This window comes from Schistocerca piceifrons, unplaced genomic scaffold (assembly GCF_021461385.2).
Source record: "Schistocerca piceifrons isolate TAMUIC-IGC-003096 unplaced genomic scaffold, iqSchPice1.1 HiC_scaffold_488, whole genome shotgun sequence".
In the NCBI taxonomy this organism is placed as follows: domain Eukaryota; kingdom Metazoa; phylum Arthropoda; class Insecta; order Orthoptera; family Acrididae; genus Schistocerca; species Schistocerca piceifrons.
This window is the reverse complement of record NW_025728720.1, coordinates 1-23,503: the sequence shown is the minus strand read 5'-3', so window position 1 is coordinate 23,503 and position 23,503 is coordinate 1. Positions and strand designations below refer to the sequence as shown.

General features: G+C 41.2%; 1 protein-coding gene across 1 annotated transcript in view; it reads right to left on the bottom strand.

Moving 5' to 3' along the window:
• Nucleotides 1–16,825, bottom strand: part of LOC124752849 (cell division cycle protein 27 homolog) — a gene marked incomplete at its 3' end in the record, with an annotated part of 61,007 nt that extends 44,182 nt beyond the window's left edge. Inside the window, exons 1-2 of the mRNA XM_047249003.1 lie at nt 16,392–16,825; nt 12,645–12,842 (exon numbers count right to left, since the gene is read on the bottom strand). Of these exons, the coding sequence (XP_047104959.1) occupies nt 12,645–12,842; nt 16,392–16,825 (632 nt within the window). The remainder of the gene's footprint in view (nt 1–12,644; nt 12,843–16,391) is intronic.
• Nucleotides 16,826–23,503: the final 6,678 nt, after the last annotated feature.

The following is a 23,503-nucleotide window of genomic DNA, read 5'->3' as shown; positions in this document are numbered from 1 at the left end:
TTATTCAGAGATGAAAAGGCTCACAGAGGATAGAGTGGCATGGAGAACTGCATCAAACCAGCCTTCAAACTGAAGACCATGACAACATAATGTACTTTTAATAGTTTACATCCTATAAGCTTTGTAGAAATGTACTACATGACAGATTTTCATGCTACTGTTGAAACACCAGGTTTACCTCGGCCATAAAGAGATTAGAGATTTTAACAGTTCAATCGATGTCTATAACTGGCCATGCATAACACATATCTGAAGGACAGTCTTAACATTACTAGAAGCACAAAATGAAACATGTGAGAGTGGATTACTAGGTCTTTAATATTTCAGTTAAACAACAGTGAGTTTAAGTGGTGTGATGGTCATTATGTTCTTTAGAGCAGTATTGTTAGAATTTTCAAACAGATGCAACAGCTTGTTGATTTTTGGCTGCTGTCTTAAGCAACTGATGCCATGTTTTTTAGCAATACGCAAGAGATTGGTGACCGAAGTTTTTACTAATCTCTGATAGGGGATCATGACACAGGGCTGAAGGAAGTCTAAACACATTTGTACTAAGACTCAAAGCAAAATTTTGTACATGGCAGCATGTTCAGAGACCGTGAATAATTACAACTGAAAGAAAACAGCCCCCGGTCATTATTTTTAACAAATTAACCGGATTTCAGCGCTGCTAGGAGTGTCTTCCTCAGAATTTAAATCAAAGAATGGTCTATAGCATGGTCACAGAATTATGACTAAAAACGTATGATACAGAGTGTAAGTACAGAATCATTGTAAAAGACTGGCAGTACTTATATGTCATTTATAAAATAATAAATATGCCAAAAGGGCATTAGTCACAAAAATATTTAAGATAAAAAATTGTGATGGCGAGCCACTAAGGGCTGCTCGTAACTTAAGTGGTTACAGGTTGCAAACGGACTGAGGTGCCCGTGTTAACAAATGCGGCCAGGTGAACATGGCACTGCAACGAGCGCGCCACCTAGTAGCCGTAGATACAATTAGGCTACTTCACATTGAAATATAGGGAGAAATGATTATAAATGAATAGTATTTGGTACATAATGGAAAGCAATGTTTGTTTGATAGTAGCATACAACATAACATTTTGTCTACGTCGAAGCTTATAACAGTAAGATAAAACGTGAAAACATCATTATGAAAATGTAGATAGGACTGAATGACAACTTGTAGAAAGCAATACTGACATGAAATACAGCCAAGAAACATTTGATAATTAGAAAACATAGGACTATCTTAGAAGGAAAAGAACATTTAGGCAACCTGCACAAGGAGACCTGAAGTCAGATATCGAGTAACGGCTTTATACTGCTGAAAAAATTCAATATTCTATTCGTTCCCCTTTAGAAAATTCTGGTGTCTACAAAATTGTCTGTGATACTTGCTCCTCTTACTATATAGGACAAACTGGACGTGCCTTCACTACCCGATATAAAGAACACTTGCTAAGGAAAAAATGGCACTACCCTCCAAAATTCATCTTTTGCCGACCATCTTCTAATTACAGGCCATTCACCTAAAGCCATCTGCGATAGCAACATTTTGCACACCAAAAAGAAAGGGCATAGACTAGACATTCTAGAAGAATTAGACTTTCAAACATATTGCTCGAAAGGATAGCCTCATCCTTAACAAACAGCAACAGCTACATAACAAAAATATTTTCAACGGTATAAAGCCGTTACTCGAAATCTGACTTCAGGTCTCCTTGTGCAGGTTGCCGAAATGTTCTTTCCTTTCTAAGGTAGTCCTATGTTTTCTAATTATCAAATGTTTCTTGGCTGTATTTCATGTCAATATTGCTTTCTACAATTGTCATTCAGTCCTATCTACATTTTCATAATGATGTTTTCATGTTTTATCTTACTGTTATAAGCTTCGATGTAGACACAATGTTATGTTGTACACTACTATCAAACAAACATTGCTTTCCATTATGTACCAAATACTATTCATTTATAATCACTTCTGCCTATATTTCAATGTGAAGTAGCCTAATTGTATCTATGACTACTAGATGGCATGCTCGTTGCAGTGCCATGTTCACCTGGCCGCATTTGTTAACGCGGGCACCTCAGTCCGTTTGCAACCCATAACCACGTAAGTAACGCGCAGCCCTTAGTGGCTCGCCATCACAATTTTTTTATCTTAAATATCTTTGTGACTAATGCCCTTTTGGCATATTTATTATTTTATAAATGACATATAAGTACTGCCAGTCTTTCACAATGATTCTGTACTTACACTCTGTATCATACGTTTTTAGTCATAATTCTGTGACCATGCTATAGACCATTCTTTGATTTAAATTCTGAGGAAGACACTCCTAGCAGCGCTGAAACCCGATTAAGTGGTTAAAAATAATGACCGAGGGTTGTTTTCTTTCAATTGTACACTCAAAGCCCTTTATTACAGTGTAAATGAATTTAAACATGGACAAATCAATATTGCAAATATGGCTTACTGCAGAAATCCAACTGAGGTTTCTTACAAAGAAATAGCTGATAAAAATAACTGTTTCTAAGAAGAGGACTATTACATTAAAATGTGCAGAAGTGATATTTTTAAGAGGATTAAGAGGCTATTAAGTATTTGATATCATTAGGAGTACTACAATGAGAAAAGAATTTGGTCCTACAAGTGTAAATGAATACATCGGGGAGTATAGAAATAAATGAGAGATCATGTTACAAGAATGAATGAAAACAGAAAACCTACAATAGTAATGGTTATCGACCAATAGGGAAAAGATCAGTATGCAGACCAAGAAAGAGGTTGGGATCTCAAATAGTCACTAAGCACCAATAATAGATGCACTGAACAAGAGGACATAACAGGCAAATGCCTAATACTTGGAGGAGGAGGAGGAGGAGGAGGAAGAGGAAGTGCATTAGTGTAGGGAGGGCCATAGCTAGAGGTGACCAGTGGCAAATCTTGCAGTGAGAAGTTTCATAAAGGAATTTCTGTATATTCAGCAGACATTTCCATTTAAAGGATATCTGATACTATATAAATGTAGCACGATAATGCCACCCCGATCAAAAATCTGCATGTTGGCATACATTAATGTGTATCACAAAGAAAAAGCAATGTTGTCAGTAAAAGTAACAACTGTTTAAGACACTCAGGCTTAATCATGAAAGATAATCTGCAAAAGAACCAAATAGTAACTGGCTCTTATTTTGCAACTTTATAGAGTAGAAGAAGCCACCAAGTTTAATGTTCTTGAACTAGAAGAAGTTGACATCAGACAATGTGAGCACCAAAAAAATTTTTCAACTTAGAACTGCAGATGCTGAATGTAAATCAATGTTGTGGTTAGATTTACAGTGACATTTTGCAATCACCAACAATGCTCACTCTTAAACTTCTTGGCAGATGAAAACTGCTGGTAGAGCACTTGCCCGCATAAGGTGAGTCTCAGTCCAGCACACAGTTTTAATCTGTCAAGAAGTTTCATATCAGCACACACTCTGCTGCAGAGTGAAAACTCATTCTGGAATGCTCACTCTGTTACACGTCCAGGCATACTTTCCTTTTACAATCTTACTCTCAGTGTGCAGAATTCCCATGCCATGGCACACACTACTTTCATGATGACTTGCCAGGTCAGTCATAGGAATCACAGGGCCATTGCTGCTCACTTCTTAAACGAGTTAAGAGAAAAAGACAAACAATGTGTAATGATACAACACTTTTGATTAAAAAAAATCATACAAAACAGTATAGGGAATTTCATCAATACAATGAAACAACACCAAAGATGATTTACTACAGGAAAATACATCGAAATGAGGCACAAGAGCAATATACATACGACGTGCTCTGTATGTCTAGTAGATACTTATTAAAGCAATTACAAGGACACCATTTTAAGATTTGTGATATTTCAAAGATACATGCATCATCATAAAACAAATGGGTACATAATAACTGAAAGTTCTGCATCTGATGACCCTGTGATAGTGGCACCAGATAAAACATTGAAGAAATGTGTTCAAAAGGCCAGGTTAGGAAAAGCTGATGTACAGTCTAAAGGACTTTTTCTGTAGTCATAACTGTATATGGAGCTTGAATCTTTTATTACACCCTCAAGACAAAACAACAGTTAGGCATAAGTAAAAAAAAGGGCACAAATCATTCCAATGGTTGAAAAAGTTATACTGACTGACGAAGCAAGTTGGGATCTCTTTACATCCTCTCTTGTTTCTCCATTTGCCTCCTTAAATTCATTTTATTTTCATTTTTGCCTAATTACCATTAACATACATGAGTATAATCTGCATTTCCATAAAAGAGAAAAGTTGGCCCTCAGTTTTAAAGAATATAGCACCAGATCTCAAAAATGGTTCAAATGGCTCTGAGCACTATGGGACTTAACATCTTAGGTCATCAGTCCCCTAGAACTTAGAACTACTTAAACCTAACTAGCCTAAGGACATCACACACATCCATGCCCGAGGCAGGATTCGAACCTGCGACCATAGCAGTCCCGCGGTTCCGGACTGCAGTGCCCAGAACCACACGGCCACCACGGCCGGCAGCACCAGATCTAATTTTGTGCTTAGTTTTGTATGTGTCATCAATTTCCTAATTTATTTTGACCATTCCTAGTTAATATCTTTTGTTATAGGATGAAATCAGTAATTGTTTCGTGACCTAAATTCTATTGTTGACTTATAAACAAATATAAATTCTGTAATAATTCTAAACAATTGGAAGAAGGACTGCTAGGATTCTTAAAGTATTTATTTGGCTCCATTCATAAAATATTAGTAAAACCAGCCCTTATTTAATTCCAATTATTTATTTGGTTAGATAAACAACAATGCATCAACTTAACCGTGAAATAAGTGTAACATCAACAGGCTGTGTGTTAAAACAATGACAGTGTCTGTTCAATTTATTTGAAAGACTGTGAACTGTGTGGTTAGGTTTTTACTGCTCATAGATGTTCAACAGTTAACTGTTGTAACAGTATGCTGACGTTTGCCTGTAAACTATTAATGAGGTTTATCAAAAGTTAACCAATAGTGAACTGGCCATATCAACTGTGCAATATTGGGAGGTTGTGAACAGTGAAAGTAAAGAACTGTGAAACACAACTGTGCAACTGTCGGCTACATCATTTACAGTAGTCAGTGTTGAACTCGGTACCCCAACATACATCAATCATCTTGCCAATTATTTATTAACTTCTTCAACCAGTTACATGAAAGTTGTAGTATAACACCTAGACCATGTAGCCGAAGGAAACAAGTGATGACAGAAGAGGAGGAAATTAATGTTCTTGCTGCTGTTGCAGCCAATCTACATGTAAGCTCCCATGCAATCGCCCGAGGAAGTGGCACAAATCAGGCAAGTGTCCTAAGTATTCTCCATCAACAAAGGTTCCATCGCTGGCACATCTCTCTCTTATCAAGAGCTGCATGGAAACTATTACAAGAATTGTGTTAACTTCTGTACCTGGACATTATAACAGGATACTCCAGATGTATCACATATCTTGTTTAGTAATGAAGCCACATTTAGCAATCATGGACATGTAACTGCTAAAACACACACTACAGGTCTGCTGACAAATCCTGTTGGCTTTATCAGATGGACCGTCAGTGTCCACGGAGTGTAAATGTGCGGTATGGGATAGTGAACCATCAGTTCATAGAACTGCTTTTCATAGACGGAGAACTGAATGCAAGCATGTCTTCCTCTGCAGACTAGAACGAACCAATGTTATGGCTGACCACCCCATAGTGCACAAAGTACTACAGCATATTTTCATGAATTGTTTCCAAATCGTTGTATCAGACGCAGAGGATCTATATCTTGGCCAGCCCATTTCCTGGATATGATGCCTGTAGACTTTTCTCTGTGGCGAAAGCTGAAAGATGCTGTCTACAAGGACATATCAATTACAGCCAATGATATACAATGACGCATTATTGCAGTCTGCTCAGACATCTCTGCTGAAATGGTAGCACAAGTGCAGTAGTCATTCCATACCAAACTCTGAGTGCGTATTGCTACTTCCGGTGGTCATTTTGAACTTAACCTGTGATGGTCAATTGTCTCGTTACTGGTCAGAATCCATATAACTAGTGTATGCACTAGTGTTGTTAGTTAGTGTTTGCTACCACATATATTGTACAAGTGTCAGTGTGGAAACTTTTCAAAATACAGTATCCTGTAAACAGCTCACATTAGAATCCTGCAACAAACACCACTGACATTCTAATTTACACTACTTTTAGTTTGTAACTGTCAAGAGACATTGTTTCATTAGAAAAAAAAAACCTTATGTCTGCACAAAAAATACACTTTCTAAGTATTATTACAATCTACCGACTGGCTAACAATATGAGCCACTGACTACCAATTTATTCTGTGAAAACCACACATCAATAGCACTTTCCATTTCCGCAATATCTGCGATGCAAATTTTAAGTGTTCACCCTGTATCTAATGTTTGTAGTGAACAAACTTCTTTTCTGAGAGCAGAGAAAATGGAATTTGATTGTATAAATGCTTTGAGATCAATTTTCACATAAATTTATTTATCTGCAAAATAATATTTCTTAATAGACTTTGTAGTCTGTTATCGTAAGACTTTTCTTTCTCTTCTTTGAAACTGAAGTTATGGTGACTGATGTGTCAAATAACATGCTAGCAGAAGAATAGATATACAACAACACACAAAAACTTGAAGGCCTGCTGTTCTTTCAATTAAGTAACAGTAAAACACAAGGAAGAGAGATGCCATGTACTGTTCGTTGCTCTACCGCATGGAAGAGCAGACAATGTGGACCACTGATCCTTTTATAACGATAATAAGAGAAGATGGATGGTCGGTTGGTTGGTTTGGGGTATACAGGGACCAAACTACAGGATCATCAGTCCCTTTTTCCTGACGCAAGAAAGGCTCAAGGTACAAAACACTCAACACCACACCTAAAAAGAAAACGAACTGAATGAACAAAAAATGGGGAAAACATACACCACAAGGAAAAGTAGAAAAAGGTATTAAAACCATAGAGCAGATGGTCTGGGCTGGCTGATCACAATAATAAAAGAGGATGAGCCAGCCACTCTGCAACACATTAAAATTTCCACCCCAAAAAGACAAGGCCAGATGAACGCATGTAGGGAAAAAGACGACAACCAAGACAAACAAATGCAAGGAAAGTGTGACAGATTTAAAATGGAAGTAGGGTGGCAACCTGAGAAGGCTAAGTGTTCACCATTAGATGGTACGATAAAAAAAAAAAACACTCATGATTAAAACATAAAACTAAATCTGCTGTTGAGACATTGTCGCCAAACACCGAAGGTAGGATGTTGGGAAGGTTAAAAGTCCGCCACCAAGTGGCTAAAAGTGGGCAGTCCAACAAAATGTGGACGACAGTCATATGAGAGCCACAGTGACCCCAAGGTGGGTCCTCGTGACAGAGGAGGTGGCCATGTGTTAGCCATGTGTGGCCAATGGGGAGCCGGCAGAGAACCACAGAGTCCCTGCGAGAGGCCCGCTTCGATGGCTTCCACACATTCATTGTCTCCTTAAGGGCATGCAGTTTGTTGTGCGTACTGAGATTACGCCATTCCATCTCCCAAAGCTGAAAAACCTTGTGGAATACTAATGATCACAGGTCAGTTACAGGGATGTTGATCTCCAGAAGCGGTTTCCGTGTAGCCTGTTTGGCCAGCCTGTCGGCAAGGTCATTTCCTGGGATTCCGATGTGGCCTGCGGTACACACAAACACCATGGAACGACTGGATTGTTCCAGGGCATAGATGGAATCCTGGATGGTCGCTACCAAAGGTTGGCAGGGGTACCACTGGTCGATAGCTTGTAGGCTGCTCAAGGAGTCAGTACAGAGAAGAAACAACTCACCAGGCCACGAGCAGATGCGCTCAAGAGCACGAGAAATGGCCGCCAGCTCTTCAGTGAAAACACTGCAGCCATCTGGCCAGGAGTCCTGTTCAATATGTCCTCTATGAACATATCCGAAGCCAACGTGACCATCAGACATCGAGCCGTCAGTGTAAACCACTTCATGGTCCCGGTACATGTCAAGAAGCCCTGACCTGGGCCTCTGATGCGTTAGATGAACTGCCGTGGATGGGGAAAGGAGATGGTAATTCGGATGCGCAGGAGAACTACGAACATGTGCAATGCAACTGGCGAGCAGTTGTGCATGCCTAACCTTCAATGGAGGGACTCCGCCCTCCACCAGGATGCTGGTCACCGGAGTTGTCCCAAAAGCTCCTGTTGCCAGTCAAATGCCACAATAGTACACTGGGTCGAGTAAATGAATGCTGAGGACGCCACCGAACCATAAACCAGATTCTCATAGTCAAGGTGGGATTGAACAAGGGCTGTGTAGAGCTGCAGCAGCGTAGACCGATCTGCATCCTAGTAGTTGCTGCCAGCACTTCACCTTCAGCTGATGAATATGAGGAAGCCATGTTAATCGGGCATCCACCTAGATTATACGGACTCCGTAAGGTCCATAAAGAGGCTGTCCCGTTGAGGCCTATTGTTTCTAATATTGGTGCTACGACGTATCGTGTAGCTAAACATCTTGCTAATTTGTTGAGCCCACTAGTAGGTAGGTGTGAACACCACATTAAGAACTCTGCAGATTTCTTACATCGATTGCAGGGATTGCGTTTGAATGACTCTGATATTATAGTCAGTTTTGATGTGGTTTCTCTTTTCACTCACGTTCCCCCTCTCTGATTCGTTGCAGCTAATTGAGGTTAAGTTTGGTGTCAAGTTAACAAATTTGTTTCAACATGTGCTGACTTCCACTTTCTTTTTATTCAATGGTCAGTACTACAAACAGATTGATGGAGTTGCTATGGGAAGCCCGTTGTCACCAATTGTGGCCAATTTGTTTATGGAGGACTTTGAGGAAGGCGCATTGGAGTCAGCAGCCTTGAAACCTGCGTGTTTTTTTTAGATATGTAGACAATACTCCTGTCGAAATAACGGCGGTGGTCGACGACATCACCCAGCAGCAAACCCTCAAGTTATTTCAACATTCTATACGCAGTCTCCTTCACACATCAGCTACACTTTCCCACAATTATCCCCATAAACCAAAGTCAATTATTCATCTTTCCTACAAACAACCTTATGTGCTTGTTTCATTTCATATCACTGCGCAAGGTACAAAGCTACGCCTAGATATGTAGTTGTATGAATATAATAGAGGGAAACATTCCACGTGGGAAAAATATATCTAAAAAGAAAGATGATGAAACTTACCAAACAAAAGCGCTGGCAGGTCGATAGACACACAAACACAAACATACACACAAAATTCTAGCTTTCGCAACCAATGGTTGCCTCGTCAGGAAAGAGGGAAGGAGAAGGAAAGACAAAAGGATATGGGTTTTAAGGGAGAGGGTAAGGGGTCATTCCAATCCCGGGAGCGGAAAGACTTACCTTAGGGGGAAAAAAGGACAGGTATACACTCGCACACACACACATATCCATCCACACATACACAGACACAAGCAGACATTTGTAAAGGCAAAGAGTTTGGGCAGAGATGTCAGTCGGGGCGGATGTACAGAGGCAAAGATGAAGTTGAAAGACAGGTGAGGTATGAGCGGCGGCAAATTGAAATTAGAAATTAGCGGAGATTGAGGCCTGGCGGATAGCGAGAAGAAAGGATATGCTGAAGGGCAAGTTCCCATCTCCGGAGTTCTGACAGGTTGGTGTTAGTGGGAAGTATCCAGATAACCCGGACGGTGTAACACTGTGCCAAGATGTGCTGGCCGTGCACCAAGGCATGTTTAGCCACAGGGTGATCCTCATTACCAACAAACACTGTCTGCCTGTGTCCATTCATGCGAATGGACAGTTTGTTGCTGGTCATTCCCACATAGAACGCTTCACAGTGTAGGCAGGTCAGTTGGTAAATCACGTGGGTGCTTTCACACGTGGCTCTGCCTTTGATCGTGTACACCTTCCGGGTTACAGGACTGGAATAGGTGGTGGTGGGAGGGTGCATGGGACAGGTTTTACACCGGGGGCGGTTACAGGGGTAGGAGCCAGAGGGTAGGGAAGGTGGTTTGGGGATTTCATAGGGATGAACTAAGAGGTTGCGAAGGTTAGGTGGACGGCGGAAAGACACTCTTGGTGGAGTGGGGAGGATGTCATGAAGGATGGATCTCATTTCAGAAATGATATATTATTTGCATCTCAGCATGGATTCGGGAGGGCAAAATCAGCAAAGACAGCAAGGTGTGAATGTTTTAATAGTACATTAACTCTTTGGATAATGTACGATTAACAACACTGATATTTTTAGATTTGTCAAAAGCTTTTGACATGGTCAAGCTTGAAAAATTGCTTACTAATATTGAACACTATGGCACATGAGGCCTTTCAGACATATGGATTATTCCTGGACAATCATAAACAAGTGATCTCACCAAGGTGCAGTGATCATAAGTGCAAAGCAGTCACTGAAGCACTGAGAAATATGCTACAATCAAATATGCTGTACCTTAAGGCTTCATTGTGAGGAAACCTGCTCTTTCTACTCTATACTAATGACCTGAATGTAAATACTGATGCATACAAAACAGTCTTATTTGCTAATGATATGACAGTTCTACTAAAATGTGAGAACAGCAAGGAATGGAATCAGTCGATAAATTGTCCCATAAAGCATTTTTGATGTTGGGCAGACCATAATCAGTTAATTTTTGGAACCAATAAGACTGCCACAATGAACTTTCATACCAAACAAAATAAGAATCGACATAAACAAAATGTCTTATTTAAGGATGGTCAAGTGTAAGGTAGCACTGTAACAAAATTCCTCTGTGTTTCACTGCAAGACAATTTGAAATGGATTAAACATACAGAGGTCACTAACTGTGAGCCAAGTCAAAGGCGTTATCATCTAAAAGCATAAAAGTCCTGCACCAATATGGAAACTTCATGCTCACTTTGTTTATATCCAGTCACACCTCAACCTTGGAGTAACATTCTGGGAAACACTCCTCCAGCACTCAATACATTTAAATTTCAGAGGAAGGCCATTAGAATACGAATTGGAAGTACAATAAGTAAATCATGTGAACCCTTATATAAGAGAAACTACTTTATACAAAAATGTCAGAAGTGCCCACTCCATGTGGCAATGGAAATTTGTGGCAAATGCAATTTGAAAATAAAAGCTATCCAGGGCACAAAGTTCTTTAAACAAGAAACAGACGTATTTACGGGATACTTTCCACTAAGTGAATGAATACATGTGTTTATAAATTGTTCAACATCACACAGTTACTTGTTTTTCACGTGTACTAAGTTTATCTAATGTATACAACTTTGGCTTCAAAATTACATACAATTCAATTTGTGCACAAAAACAATATACATGGCTATTCCAGTAGTTGTAACAAAACATGCTATCATAGGTAGAAGAGCAAATAAATAAGCAAACTAAGACCCATAGCCCAAATAAAGAAATGTGTACATATGCTTTTGTATCATAATCTACAAATGTGTTGTTATATATTGTTTATACTAATGTAGCCACTGTGTTTTATGGCACTTTTATGTTTCACAGCTGCTGACTGACATGTTTTGGCACAATATCTGTGCAGAATTTGATGCATATTTTCATTTATTAACTGTTTAAGGCAAACATTTTTTGAAACTTCCTGGCAGATTACAACTCTGTGGTGGACTGGGACACCTGTGTCTTTCGCAGGCTACTGTTCTACCAGCTGAGAAACCCAAGTACAACTCGCAACCCATCCTCAGAGCTTCACTTCCACCAGTACCTCATCTTGCACCTTCCAAAATTCACAGAAGTTCTCCAAAGAAACTCGCAGGAAGTTTTATATCAGTGCACACTCCACTGCAAAGTGAAAAATTCATTCTGGAAGCAACCCCCGGCTGTTGCTACGCCATGTCTCCACAATATCCAGGAATGCTTGTCCAGCAAGTTCCACAGGAGAACTTTTGTGAAGTCTGAAATGTATAATATGAGGTACTGGTGGAAGTAAAACTGTGAGAAAGGGTAATGAGTCATGCATAGGTAGCTAAGTTGGTAGAGCACCTGATTGCAAATGACAAAGGTCCTGTGTTCGAGTCTTTGTCTAGCACACACTGTTGCAGAATGAAAACTTCATTCTATTAACATTTTTTGTCATTTCAAGTAACCTATCTTCAGGTAAAAAAAATCCTGTGCAAATAACATTTTGTTGTCATCAGTCCATATCTTTGTTGAAACACATTAAAACATTTATGGATTTCAATAAATCAGCAGACAAATGGTACAAAGTACATCCTGAAGCTCAGTAAATGAACCTTCACATTACATGATTTCAGGGAGTGGGGAGGAGGAGGGGGAGGGGGGGAAGCAGATGGCACATGAAGTTATCTACAATAACAAAGATTCTCATAATCCCCATTTAAGAGAAGTAGCAACATCAAATGAACCTTCCATTCACATTTACCCCAATCCCAAAGTCATAAACTGAAACACACATTCAGAACACAGCAATAAACTGAATTAAATATACACTAACTACAATAAATAGAGTACAGCATTATTCACAAACTAAGTTTAATGCATGAAGTTTACGACAGAACATACCTTGGTGTCAGAGGGCTAACATTATTGCACAGAATACTGCCTCTAAACCGTGACTGCTTCCCTCTTGAGTTTGAAAGTGCTCCTATACCAGACAGAGCTGAGCACAAAGTGTTATGTACCAACGGACTGTCATCTGGTGTAAATACCTTAACACTCGTCAACGCAGTATTAAAGCAGTTGGAATTTTGTACAGGAGTGCTAAAATATTAAATTTTAAATTACCAGACTAATAAACTTATCACTGCATTTTGTTCTAAATATTAAAGAAACATTAAGGAAAAAAACATACAAAACAATGGTAAAAATAAAATCTGACAGGTGCCACAATGAATTTCTCAGGGAAAAATATGAAATACGTAAGATACAAGGCAATTATTATGACACAACCTGTTTTATTTTACTTTACTTACAAAATATTTACTATTACACTCTACAGCTTTCAAAAATGCACAGAAAGCAATTTTCACCCTAGTTTTTTGGGACATTGTTTAAGCTTTCATCCAATAAACATCTGCTATTCTTTTTTTCATTTTTGGGAGCAAAGCCAAGTCAATAGGCGACACCATAACTGCAGGGAGTGAGCTGCTTACTGCATCTAGAATGTTGTTACTATTAGATAATTATCTAAGGGTTTTTACCACAGTCCAGTGAGTTTAAACACTTTGCAATCTGAGGCAGCAAGTACTGTCCCACATACTATTCATGACTGTTCTTCGAGTTTCCACTTCTGACTGATAAAAGCAGTCACTATTTTCTCATTGACATACTCTGATTTCATGTAGTGAGAAACAACAGTTCTTAAACTTATTATAAGCACTTCTTTGCACTTAAAGGTGCTATGCAGTACCTGCTCTACTGTCACGCTGTACTATACCCACAAAGAAAAAATCCTTTGTCACTTTAATTTATACTGTAACATGGTGATAACTGCAGGGAAAAGGGGGAGGGGGAGGGGGGAGGAGGAAACAGGTACATACACATAGTGGAATAACCTCATGTATCCATTCTACAATAGGTTTTGTACTGTACAAATATTCTTTTCCCACGCTGATGGAGGTCAGGAGTGTACTTGATGATTAAATTATCCCTTTGAAACTGAACCACCTGAACATTCAAGATTGGTGTGTAGAATATTCTTTGAATATTAGCATATTTTAAACCATTAACATTAAGCTCCAAAGTCACCTAGTTTTTATTATTTTGAAAGAAATTTTTAATCCCGATTATACTTGGGCAACTAAAAACAGACTTTGAAAAAGTAAAACCTCACTTATATCCATTTCAGCACTGATAGTTAAGTGTCTGCCCACTCAAAAGCATCAATACCTAAATTTGTAGCATTGCTATTGTGTTTTAGTTTGGTGGTTGGCACTAAATACTGTCTTTACTGTGTGTAGTTTTGGATACTTGACGATGAAATACACATTTTCAGACTCTGTCCTGTATATCATTCAGACAATGCTTCCAAAAGTGGGTGTCTATAATGATCCTGAGTTTGACATTGAATTTAGAGGCTAAGAAAGTGAAGAAGAAAGTGGTGTTACTTCAATGGGGACTGAAAGTCATGCAAGTTCGTCAGATGACTGGCAAGTGCTTCCCAGTGCTACTAGATGAGTATGTCTACTGTGCTCCAGCCAGATCCTCCAACATTTCTGTTGAAGAAATCACTGATGTATATTGTTTCACTTCATACCTACACAGAAAATTCTTTACTCAAACACCACTGCATGATTAACTCAGGATTTTATTAAAGATGATCTTCAAATGTTTGTAACTCATTATTTTGAACTTTTAAAACTATCTTTAGATGCCTATATGTAATTTCATTCAATAAGGGACATTAACCAAAAAATACTAATTTTTAGAACACTATTTGTAAAAAAAGTTTTATGAATAAGTTAAGGGATTAAGTAGTGACCTCAGTCCAAGGAAAACCACACTACAGAACTACACACTGTTCCTCTTTCCACCGAGGCAATTTCTCTCAAGACTAAATGATATAAAACTATGAAAAAATCTGGTAAGAACATGACTGATGGCTACAGTGTCAGTCTGAACATACGCATAATCACTTCATGTTTTGTCCATTTGAAGACTCATTCAGAGAACTTCAACATCATCTGCACAGGAGAAACTAACAGAATCATAACATAATTAGAAAAGGTGAAGAGAGGAATAATGATTAATTACAAGACAAGCAAAAATACACACAAAAATTGGATAATTATATGTGCAAACTTTTTGTAAAATAAAACTCTGCGGCTAAATGGATTTATTTATGATGTAAGAAGGCAAAGACGAGATGAACTCAAAGTTAGCAGAGAGATATCCCTCACAATTTCTTTTTTCAAGCAGTTTTCTTTAATACAACTATAAGCTGTGCACCTTACATGAAGAAGCTCGAGACTAATTTGTTTCCCTTACAATTTTAATGGGCATCTGCTATAGGTTCACATCTTTTCATAATGATGCACAAAACTGCCAAATTCTCCTTCCATAGAAATTGTGTGCTTGCTACCTATACAAGCTTCAGAATGTGTACCATTAGTTTGCTTTTCAAGTTTGTTAATTTACGAAATTTGCCCCTGAAAATATCTTCCTACTTAGCATGTAGAAAAATACATCATCTTGCAAGTAGTAATTATTTAACTTTTGGAATTTGTGGGTACCCTACATCTGTTAAGATGAAAACTAGATACACAAGTTAACCAGGATTCCACCAGCATGATGAAAACAGCAGAGGGGATGAAATGGAGAGCAAGTGCCACATTATATAAGTATTACTGCACAGGAGGCAACACTGATGTACTATATTAGGAAGTTTTTTTTAAAAAAAAGGAACTGTCAAATTTATATCCGTCAATTTCTAACAACATTCAATAATAAGTTGACAAAATTCGAAAATGTGGAATGGAACATGGCTATTAACTACCAGTTCATTGAGATAAGATATATACCACCGTAGAGTGGGTTAGCAGATCAGAAGCAAAACACAAAATTAAAAGCGAGAATACTGAAAAACTTCCCTAGGCACTTTTTTTTTACTTTTTTATTTTTTTACTTACACACACACACACACACACACACACACACACACACACACACACACACACAGTGTAATTTGTTTATTTTACCATGTACGCTGTCTCAACTTTCAAGAGTTACTACATGATGCAATTATTAATATAAATGAGAATTTTAAGGTAGCCATTTTTATACCCAGGAAAGTTGGTCACTGGGATGTTTTGAGAACTGGTTTTTAGTCCATTACAACACTCCTCAGAAAAGTCACTCTCGAGAAGTTTTCAAAATAACATATTAGTACACATTTCAACAGTGTGACACACTTTACGGTAAGGAGCTCACCACAGGTCAGTCGCTCTTGTCCTGACGTCTGGGTAACATGCCATTCTGTTTTAGCCTTTCCAAACTTAGCCATGTCTCCTTTTAATGGAGGAATTAATAATTTTGAATCTACAAACAGTCATTTACTTTTATAACTTTCTATTAACAGCACTCTTTATTTCACCTACTGGTACTGGCCAGCAATTCAGTTCCATAACTTAATTACATAGTAATTTATGAATACATAAGCCATGAAATGTTAAAACTGTAATTTTACAACATGAAAATTATTCACATTTATGTTAATCTTTATGGAAGATGTTAAATTCCACAATGGGAAGTTATATAAGTTAACATAAAATCAAACACTGGACAATATAAATAAGTCACAATTATAGTTACCTGTTTACTGTATTTTGTTGCACCTCATTTGGGGTGGTGTTGGAATTATTAGAGGAAAGAGTGTTTCCACCAAATGATGTACCAAAGCCATATTCACAAGTGGTACGATGGCTACTGCCAGTACACATAATAAAACTGTCCAGATTTGAAACCTGAAATGTTCTTAGGGGATCTGGTTTCTCCCCACAATTACACAGTTCCTCAAAAGAATGCCAAAGGAATGGATTGAGTTTTAGAGCCCGTCGCAAAGCCTCTGCAGCTTTGGAGCCTCGTTCTGTTTGCAAACATATTTTTGCAAGGATCTGGAGAGCAAAACAAGAGTGTTCCCCAAATTCTGATATTATTTCTTCAAGATTTCTGGATCTAGATGGATCTCCGCCTGTTAGAATAGATTCTGCTTCAGACAGCCTATGGAGAGAAAACACAAAACACATTCAACTATTCTTATCCTAGAATATATAACAGTAATAAATATACCACACACAAAAACACAAAAAAATAAAATAAAATAAAATAAATTACTACGATAAACACTGGAATAAATAGGCAACCACTCGCCATACAGGAACTGTTCTTGGTGCTTAGGTACCAAGAACACCTAAGCACCAGGAACAGTTCCTGGTGCTTAGGTACAGCAGAAAGGTTATGAACTTGCATTTCAGTAATACCACTATTTGTATCATATGGGTCTTATAAAGAGATTTACTTTATAGTTAAATCTGAGGAACCTTTAATGGATACACGTATTGCAACTAGTTTAGTAATACATACACTTTGCTCTGTAGCCCCAGCAACACATGTGCAAAAAAGCCAATGAATTTCCAGGTATTTGAAAGATGCAAGATTTCTGCACAAAATATATACCACAAGATTCCTTGTTTTGGAATTCAGATGGTATACTGTGATAATCACAGCTTTTAAAAAAAAAAAAAAAAAAAAAAAAAAAAAAAAAAAAAAAAAAAAAAAAAAAACCATACTTACTTTATCTAAGATTAAACCAGCAGAGCCTTTATTGGTGCCTGCATGTATCAAATATGATCATAACTTTTGTGTGTGTGTGTGTGTGTGTTTGTGTGTGAGAGAGAGAGAGAGAGAGAGAGAGAGAGAGAGAGAGAGAGAGAGAGAGAGAGTCTTATTGTACGACATCAGAAGCCTTTAATTATGATTCAATTAAACAACTTTTCTTAACATTTTAGACTGCCTTGAAAACCAAACTACGCAACTGTTAAGGACCTTTTCACACAGGAGATGATGCTTCTTGATATAGTTAGCCACTTCCTGTGGCCAGTCTTCAGTGCACAGACCCGAAGTCCCAATCATAGATGAACTGTCACCTGTCTGTTATGTTACAGAACTATTCAGTAACAAAATGTTTCCCTTTGAAAAAATAGTAGTGGACACTGCAGATGTCATGAAGAAATGCAAAAAAGTGCTCAACTGCTGCCTGTCTAGAGTAAGACGCCTTACAGAATTTACATTTGACTTATTGTCGAGTAAGGTAGGCTATTCCAGTTTGGGTGCCTGCTCATGGGCAGCCAGCTGCCCATCGACACAGATGGACTGGGATATACCGAAGCAGCTGATGCAGGGACAGTCAGGCAGCCAGGCCATAGTCTATGCAATCATACTCTACTGGGAAATGCCCATGGACAGGGGTGGTCAAGTGGCTTGCACAAGTGCGGGACGCGCGCAATGGGGCTGCCTCACAGACAGCCTGCACCCGCTCCCAAGCGAGCCAAGGGGTGCTCTTGCCCCATGAGGAAGGACTGGAACAGCCTGCAATAAGGGCTGGATTTTTCACAGACCTATCAACATATCACTCCTGTTTGCAGAAGACTTAATATGGTGGGCTGTGCTTCAAAATGATGTTTTCACTCAAGACTGAATAAAATTTAAGACATACTGCAGAGCAGATGCAAAATCTGGCTCTGTTACAAACTGCAGCTCGAGTGGGAAGAAAACTATTAGTAAGACTTTACTGGCATTTTTTATCAACCCTTTTTGTCATCACCTACAACAGAAAGATCTGCAGTACAATGCATAAGTCATACATGTTTGTACAGTATGCATCTTGCTAAAGATTAATAAAAATTATTACAAGTCAGTACCAAATAAGGTTCCCCCCCCCCCCCCCTCCCCTGTGGTGGGAAGATGTCCAAACCATGTTATAAAATCTACATATTTCATTCCAAGCTTCAGCCTATTTTAATTTTTTGACACTGTAAGGTACAGGGCTCTCCCACAGTACTGACCTACTTCACTTCTGTAATGAAACTTGCTGTGTTGAATAAAGTTGCTGTTTTCTATACTGTCAAGAAACGTACAGAAAACCTTTACTGAGCACTACTGAGAAACAGTAGGCAAAGTTGCTTGCTGACTTGACATTGTGTACTGAAACTGTGTGTGAATAGTGTATCATTGGCAGGAAGTGGCTCGCAGCCTGAAGGCTTGTATTTTAATCTGAGCAGCAGAAATTTACCTGACAAGCTACACAACAGCTACAGTGAGCTGCAACCCTTGTGCGAAAGTACGCATAAGGATAAGGTTCAATGTAAAGCAAACTGATTCAGTTTTCTGGATCTAGATACATGGCCTCTTAACTAAATCGACACCCAATACAGTCACTTCATTTCTAATTTTTTTTACATTATATTCATATTTTCGCATTTGTAATTAATGCACCTGAAACGCACTTATATGTTCACAATCTGGTGGTGCTGCCACTCAATCGTCTAGTTATACCAAGTATCTGACATAACTGTTAAAATTTTTGTCTCTTCTCAGTTATAACAACACACCAGTGGTAGCGACAGTGCAGTATTTTTGGTAACCTTGTACACTTATGTATTTGTCTCTTTCATATGTACGATAAACCAGCACCCCACCCCCTCTAATTCCCTGAAAAACCAAACTTCTTTACATAAAACAGCTTCCAATGTGTAATTACAAGCAAGTTTGTGTGTTCAATAATTGATGTTGAGAGTGTAAAATCTATATGATTGGAGATACAAAACCATAGTTATCTTTGTTTTATTAATTTCCGATTATGCTTGATGCTGAAATTTTGCTGCGGTTGGACGTCAGTAAGTGCTCTCATTCTCTAATACTGGGAGAATATAGGCTGGGTAGTGTGTGCACTACGAGTTACACTGCCTCAAGAGACACACAGTTTCTTCTAAGTTTCATTCCCGATCTATGTGTTAAACCTTTAATATAAGATCATAACTCGTACTGAGCAGATTATGACAGCATTTTAAATTTGGTCAATAATTATATGAAATACTGAAAATTAAATTTTTATTTTTCCTGGAAGCTATGAGGAAGGCAACCTGCAACTGGGACTGGGTGAACATTTTAGCTGTTAAATAATATAAATAGCTTAGATGAGAGGAAATAAATTAATGTTTTCATTTCTCTTTATTCCAGCTGTAAATCTGCAGATGGCCCAATTCAGCTGACCCCAGTCATAAGTCACAGAGAACAGAATGTCAATCACAGGACTTCTTCACAAGTGTACATTTTATAAAATACATTGACACATTTGTATACTGTTGGCTGGCTGATTGATTAGTTGGTTGGAAGTTTAAGGATCCAAACAGTAGATAAAAACATATAAGTCAGGTTAGAGAGCAGGTGAGGGCTCCTCAGAACTTGTCTGCGAGAGGCACCTCCCTCACATCTGATACCTGCCAACACAAAGCAGGGATAGGTCAGCAACAGAATAAATAGGTCCTTCTAGATGACTGTAGAGGTGGTCTGTAATAGTAAAAGTTAAAAGATTAAAAAATAGTGAACATCGGTGGACTGAAAATAGTAAATTCAGATGAGAGAAATAACCACGTTGGTAGGTGGCTGCATAAGTGTTCCCAGGGACACAGAGTGCAACAGGTGGTGCTCCTCCCACAACTGTTCACTCTTGCTCATTGGAATGCTATACGAAAAAAGTAGTATGCAGCAGAGAAAAGTACTAACTAAATCTAACAGCAATTAAAAATACAGTAAAAGAGGGATGACTGGATGGCTGATGGAGGATGCACGATTGAGTGAACCCACCGCCCTGACCCCACAAGCGATGAATAATGACAACCTTTTTTTCCTCCCAAAGGAGAGACAGTTCTTGGGACCATGCCAAACTTAAAAGATGGCCAGAGCCTCACGGCCACTGGCTGACAACTTTGGGTTTTTCGCTGTGAAAAACATCCACTGTGGGATTGAGGGCACTTCCCATAGGCAGCACACAGCCAAAACTGTAGTCACCTGGTTTGATGGCTACTGTCAGTGGTCCCAGTGCCCCCAAAGAGGCAGGCACCTACTCATTAGAATATGCAGGCAGGTAACTGCTCAGGCATGAACGGAGTGACCCTTTCATAGTCGGAGGACTACCGCAGAGTGGGCACCTGATGATCCCCCGCATGGTCTGACTACCTTGTTAGTTACTGGGAGACCTCAAGCATATGGGTCGCACTTCTGTAACAATTTTCCAACAATTGAAAGCCATACCTGGACACGAAGAACAAATATGAGTCAACCAAAATGTGTTTCGGAAAATAAAGCTTGGGAAAAACCAGCAGGAAGAGCCATGATCTATGTCCTATAAACAAGCAAGGCCGAATTATGAATCTGCCCTAGAGACAAAGTCTATGGAAAAATACAGTCAGTGAGTAAGACTGCAGCAGAGGAAAGGAAGAAGTACCGCAACAGCTCAAGGCCAATAGTTGTCATGCATCTACTCACAGGAGAGAGGAAGGTGTGACAGGGCATGGGAGGGAGGCAAAGGGGTGCAGGAGTGTGGTGCGTGGGCAGAGAGGAGTGCAACCACGGAAGGGGGTGCCAAGGTCTGGGTGGGGTATTCACATGGGTGGAGAGATGCGTGCAGGTATGGGGCAGCGCGTAGCGAGTCAGAGAAATGGAGACGGGTCGTGAATGACACAGAGCGAGATGGTGGCCATAGCTGGCACACAGAGGGAAAGGGACAGAGTGAGGTGAGGGCAGCAGCAGTTGCGGGTGGGCGACTGCAGAGCTGTGAGGGTGGGGGGTGTGCACGATGGTGGGGGAGGATTGGTTGGTTGGTTGATTCAGGAGAGTGGACGAAACAGTGAGGTTACTGATCCCAAGAGATTTGAGAAGCATGGAGAGGGAAGTTGACCACACCCTTCATCAGGAACCATCCAGGCAGTTCTTTAGGGAAATCACAAAAAACATAAATGAGGATGACCAGACGTGGCTTTGAACCGTAATCTTCCCAAATGCAAGTTCAGTCCGGTTAACCACTGCGTCACCTGGCTCGATGGTAGGGGACCGACACACACGGGTGATTGGCACACAAACTGGTGGGTGGGGTGGCAGGTGCAGATGGGTGGGGGGGAGAAGTCAGACGCACACTGTTGGATGGAAGGGGAGGAGCGGAGGTTAAATGGATGGGGGAGGGGGTCAGACAAAAATGGGTGGATGAGGGTGGGGAGGAGGGGAGGGGGGGCAGATGCAGACCTGTGGGTGGGGGGGGGCGCTGACTGGTGGGGGAACCGAGTGCAGACTAGTGGGGGTTGGGCTCAGAGTGGTGGGTGGCAGACAAACAAGGACTGGTGGGATTGGTGTGGGGGAGGCAAAAACTGGTGAACGGGACAGACGCACACTTGCTGGGGCAGGGACAGGCACTGATTGATTGAGGGGGGCCAATGCAGACTGGTGGCACTGGTAGGGGGACAGATGTACACACAGCAGGCTGCTGGGAGCAGTTTGCTGGCAGATGGGAAGGAGCTGGAGGGGAACACTGCTAGGGTGGTGCAGAGAGCTGGAGGGGAACAAAGACTGCTGGCAGGGCAAAGCTGCTGGGGGGGGGGGGGGCGGCGGAGCTGCAAAAGGGTGTGCGGGGGTAGGAGCCGGCACAGACGAGCAGGCGGTGGGACTGGCGCAGACAGGCAGGGAAGGGGACAGGCGAAAACTGGCGGAGATGGCAGGGCCGACTGCAGACTGGTGATGGGAGGGTGCAGACTGGTGGGGGTTTGGATGGCAGGGAGTAAGGTGAGGGCAGGTGAAGATTGGCAATAGAGTGGGGGACGAGTTTGGGTACAGACTGATTGGGGGGGGGGGGGGGCAAGGGGCTGGCGCAGATTGGCGGGCGGTGGGGGAAAGTTGCAGGCTGGCAGGCAGCAGGTGCAGACTGGAGGGAGACTGAGTGTGGGTGCAGCCTGGTGGGGGGGGGGAGGGGGACAGCTGGGTGCAGCCTGGTGGGGGGGGGGAGGGGGACAGCTGGGTGCAGCCTGGTGGGGGGGGAGGGGGACAGCTGGGTGCAGCCTGGTGGGGGGGGGGAGGGGGACAGCTGGGTGCAGCCTGGTGGGGGGGGAGGGGAACAGCTGGGTGCAGCCTGGTGGGGGGGGGGGGGGAACAGCTGGGTGCAGCCTGGTGGGGGGGGGGGGGAGGGGAACAGCTGGGTGCAGCCTGGTGAGGGGGGGGAGGGGAACAGCTGGGTGCAGCCTGGTGAAGGGGGGGAGGGGAACAGCTGGGTGCAGCCTGGTGGGGGGGGCGGGGGACAGCTGGGTGCAGACTGATTGGGGGGGGGGGGTGAGGAGTGGGTGCAGAATGATTGGGGGGGTGAGGAGTGGGTGCAGAATGATTGGAGGGGGTGAGGAGTGGGTGCAGAATGATTGGGGGGGGTGAGGAGTGGATGCAGAATGATTGGAGGGGTGAGGAGTGGGTGCAGAATAATTGGGGGGGGGGGGGTGTGAGGAGTGGGTGCAGAATGATTGGGGGGGTGAGGAGTGGGTGCACACTGGGGTAATGTGTTGGGGGCTGGCCACACATTGGGGGGGGGGGGGGGGGGCGGCAGTGGACATAGACTTCCAGATGTTCTGCGGGTGCAGATTGACGGGTATGCATCCAGGCGGGCAGGCCAGACTGATGGCGGCAGGGGTGGCAGACTGCCGGAGGGACAGAAGGGACATGTGCTTTCTGGCGAGTGGGTGGGGGAGTTCACTGGCACAGAATGGTGGGTCTGGCTGCAGTATGGGGATGCTGACAGAGAATCATGGTAATGGTCGCAGGTTAGGGTAGACTGCGCTCACAGATTTGGGGGTGGACAGAGTTTGGGGGTGGACAGAGTTTGGAGGGAGAGG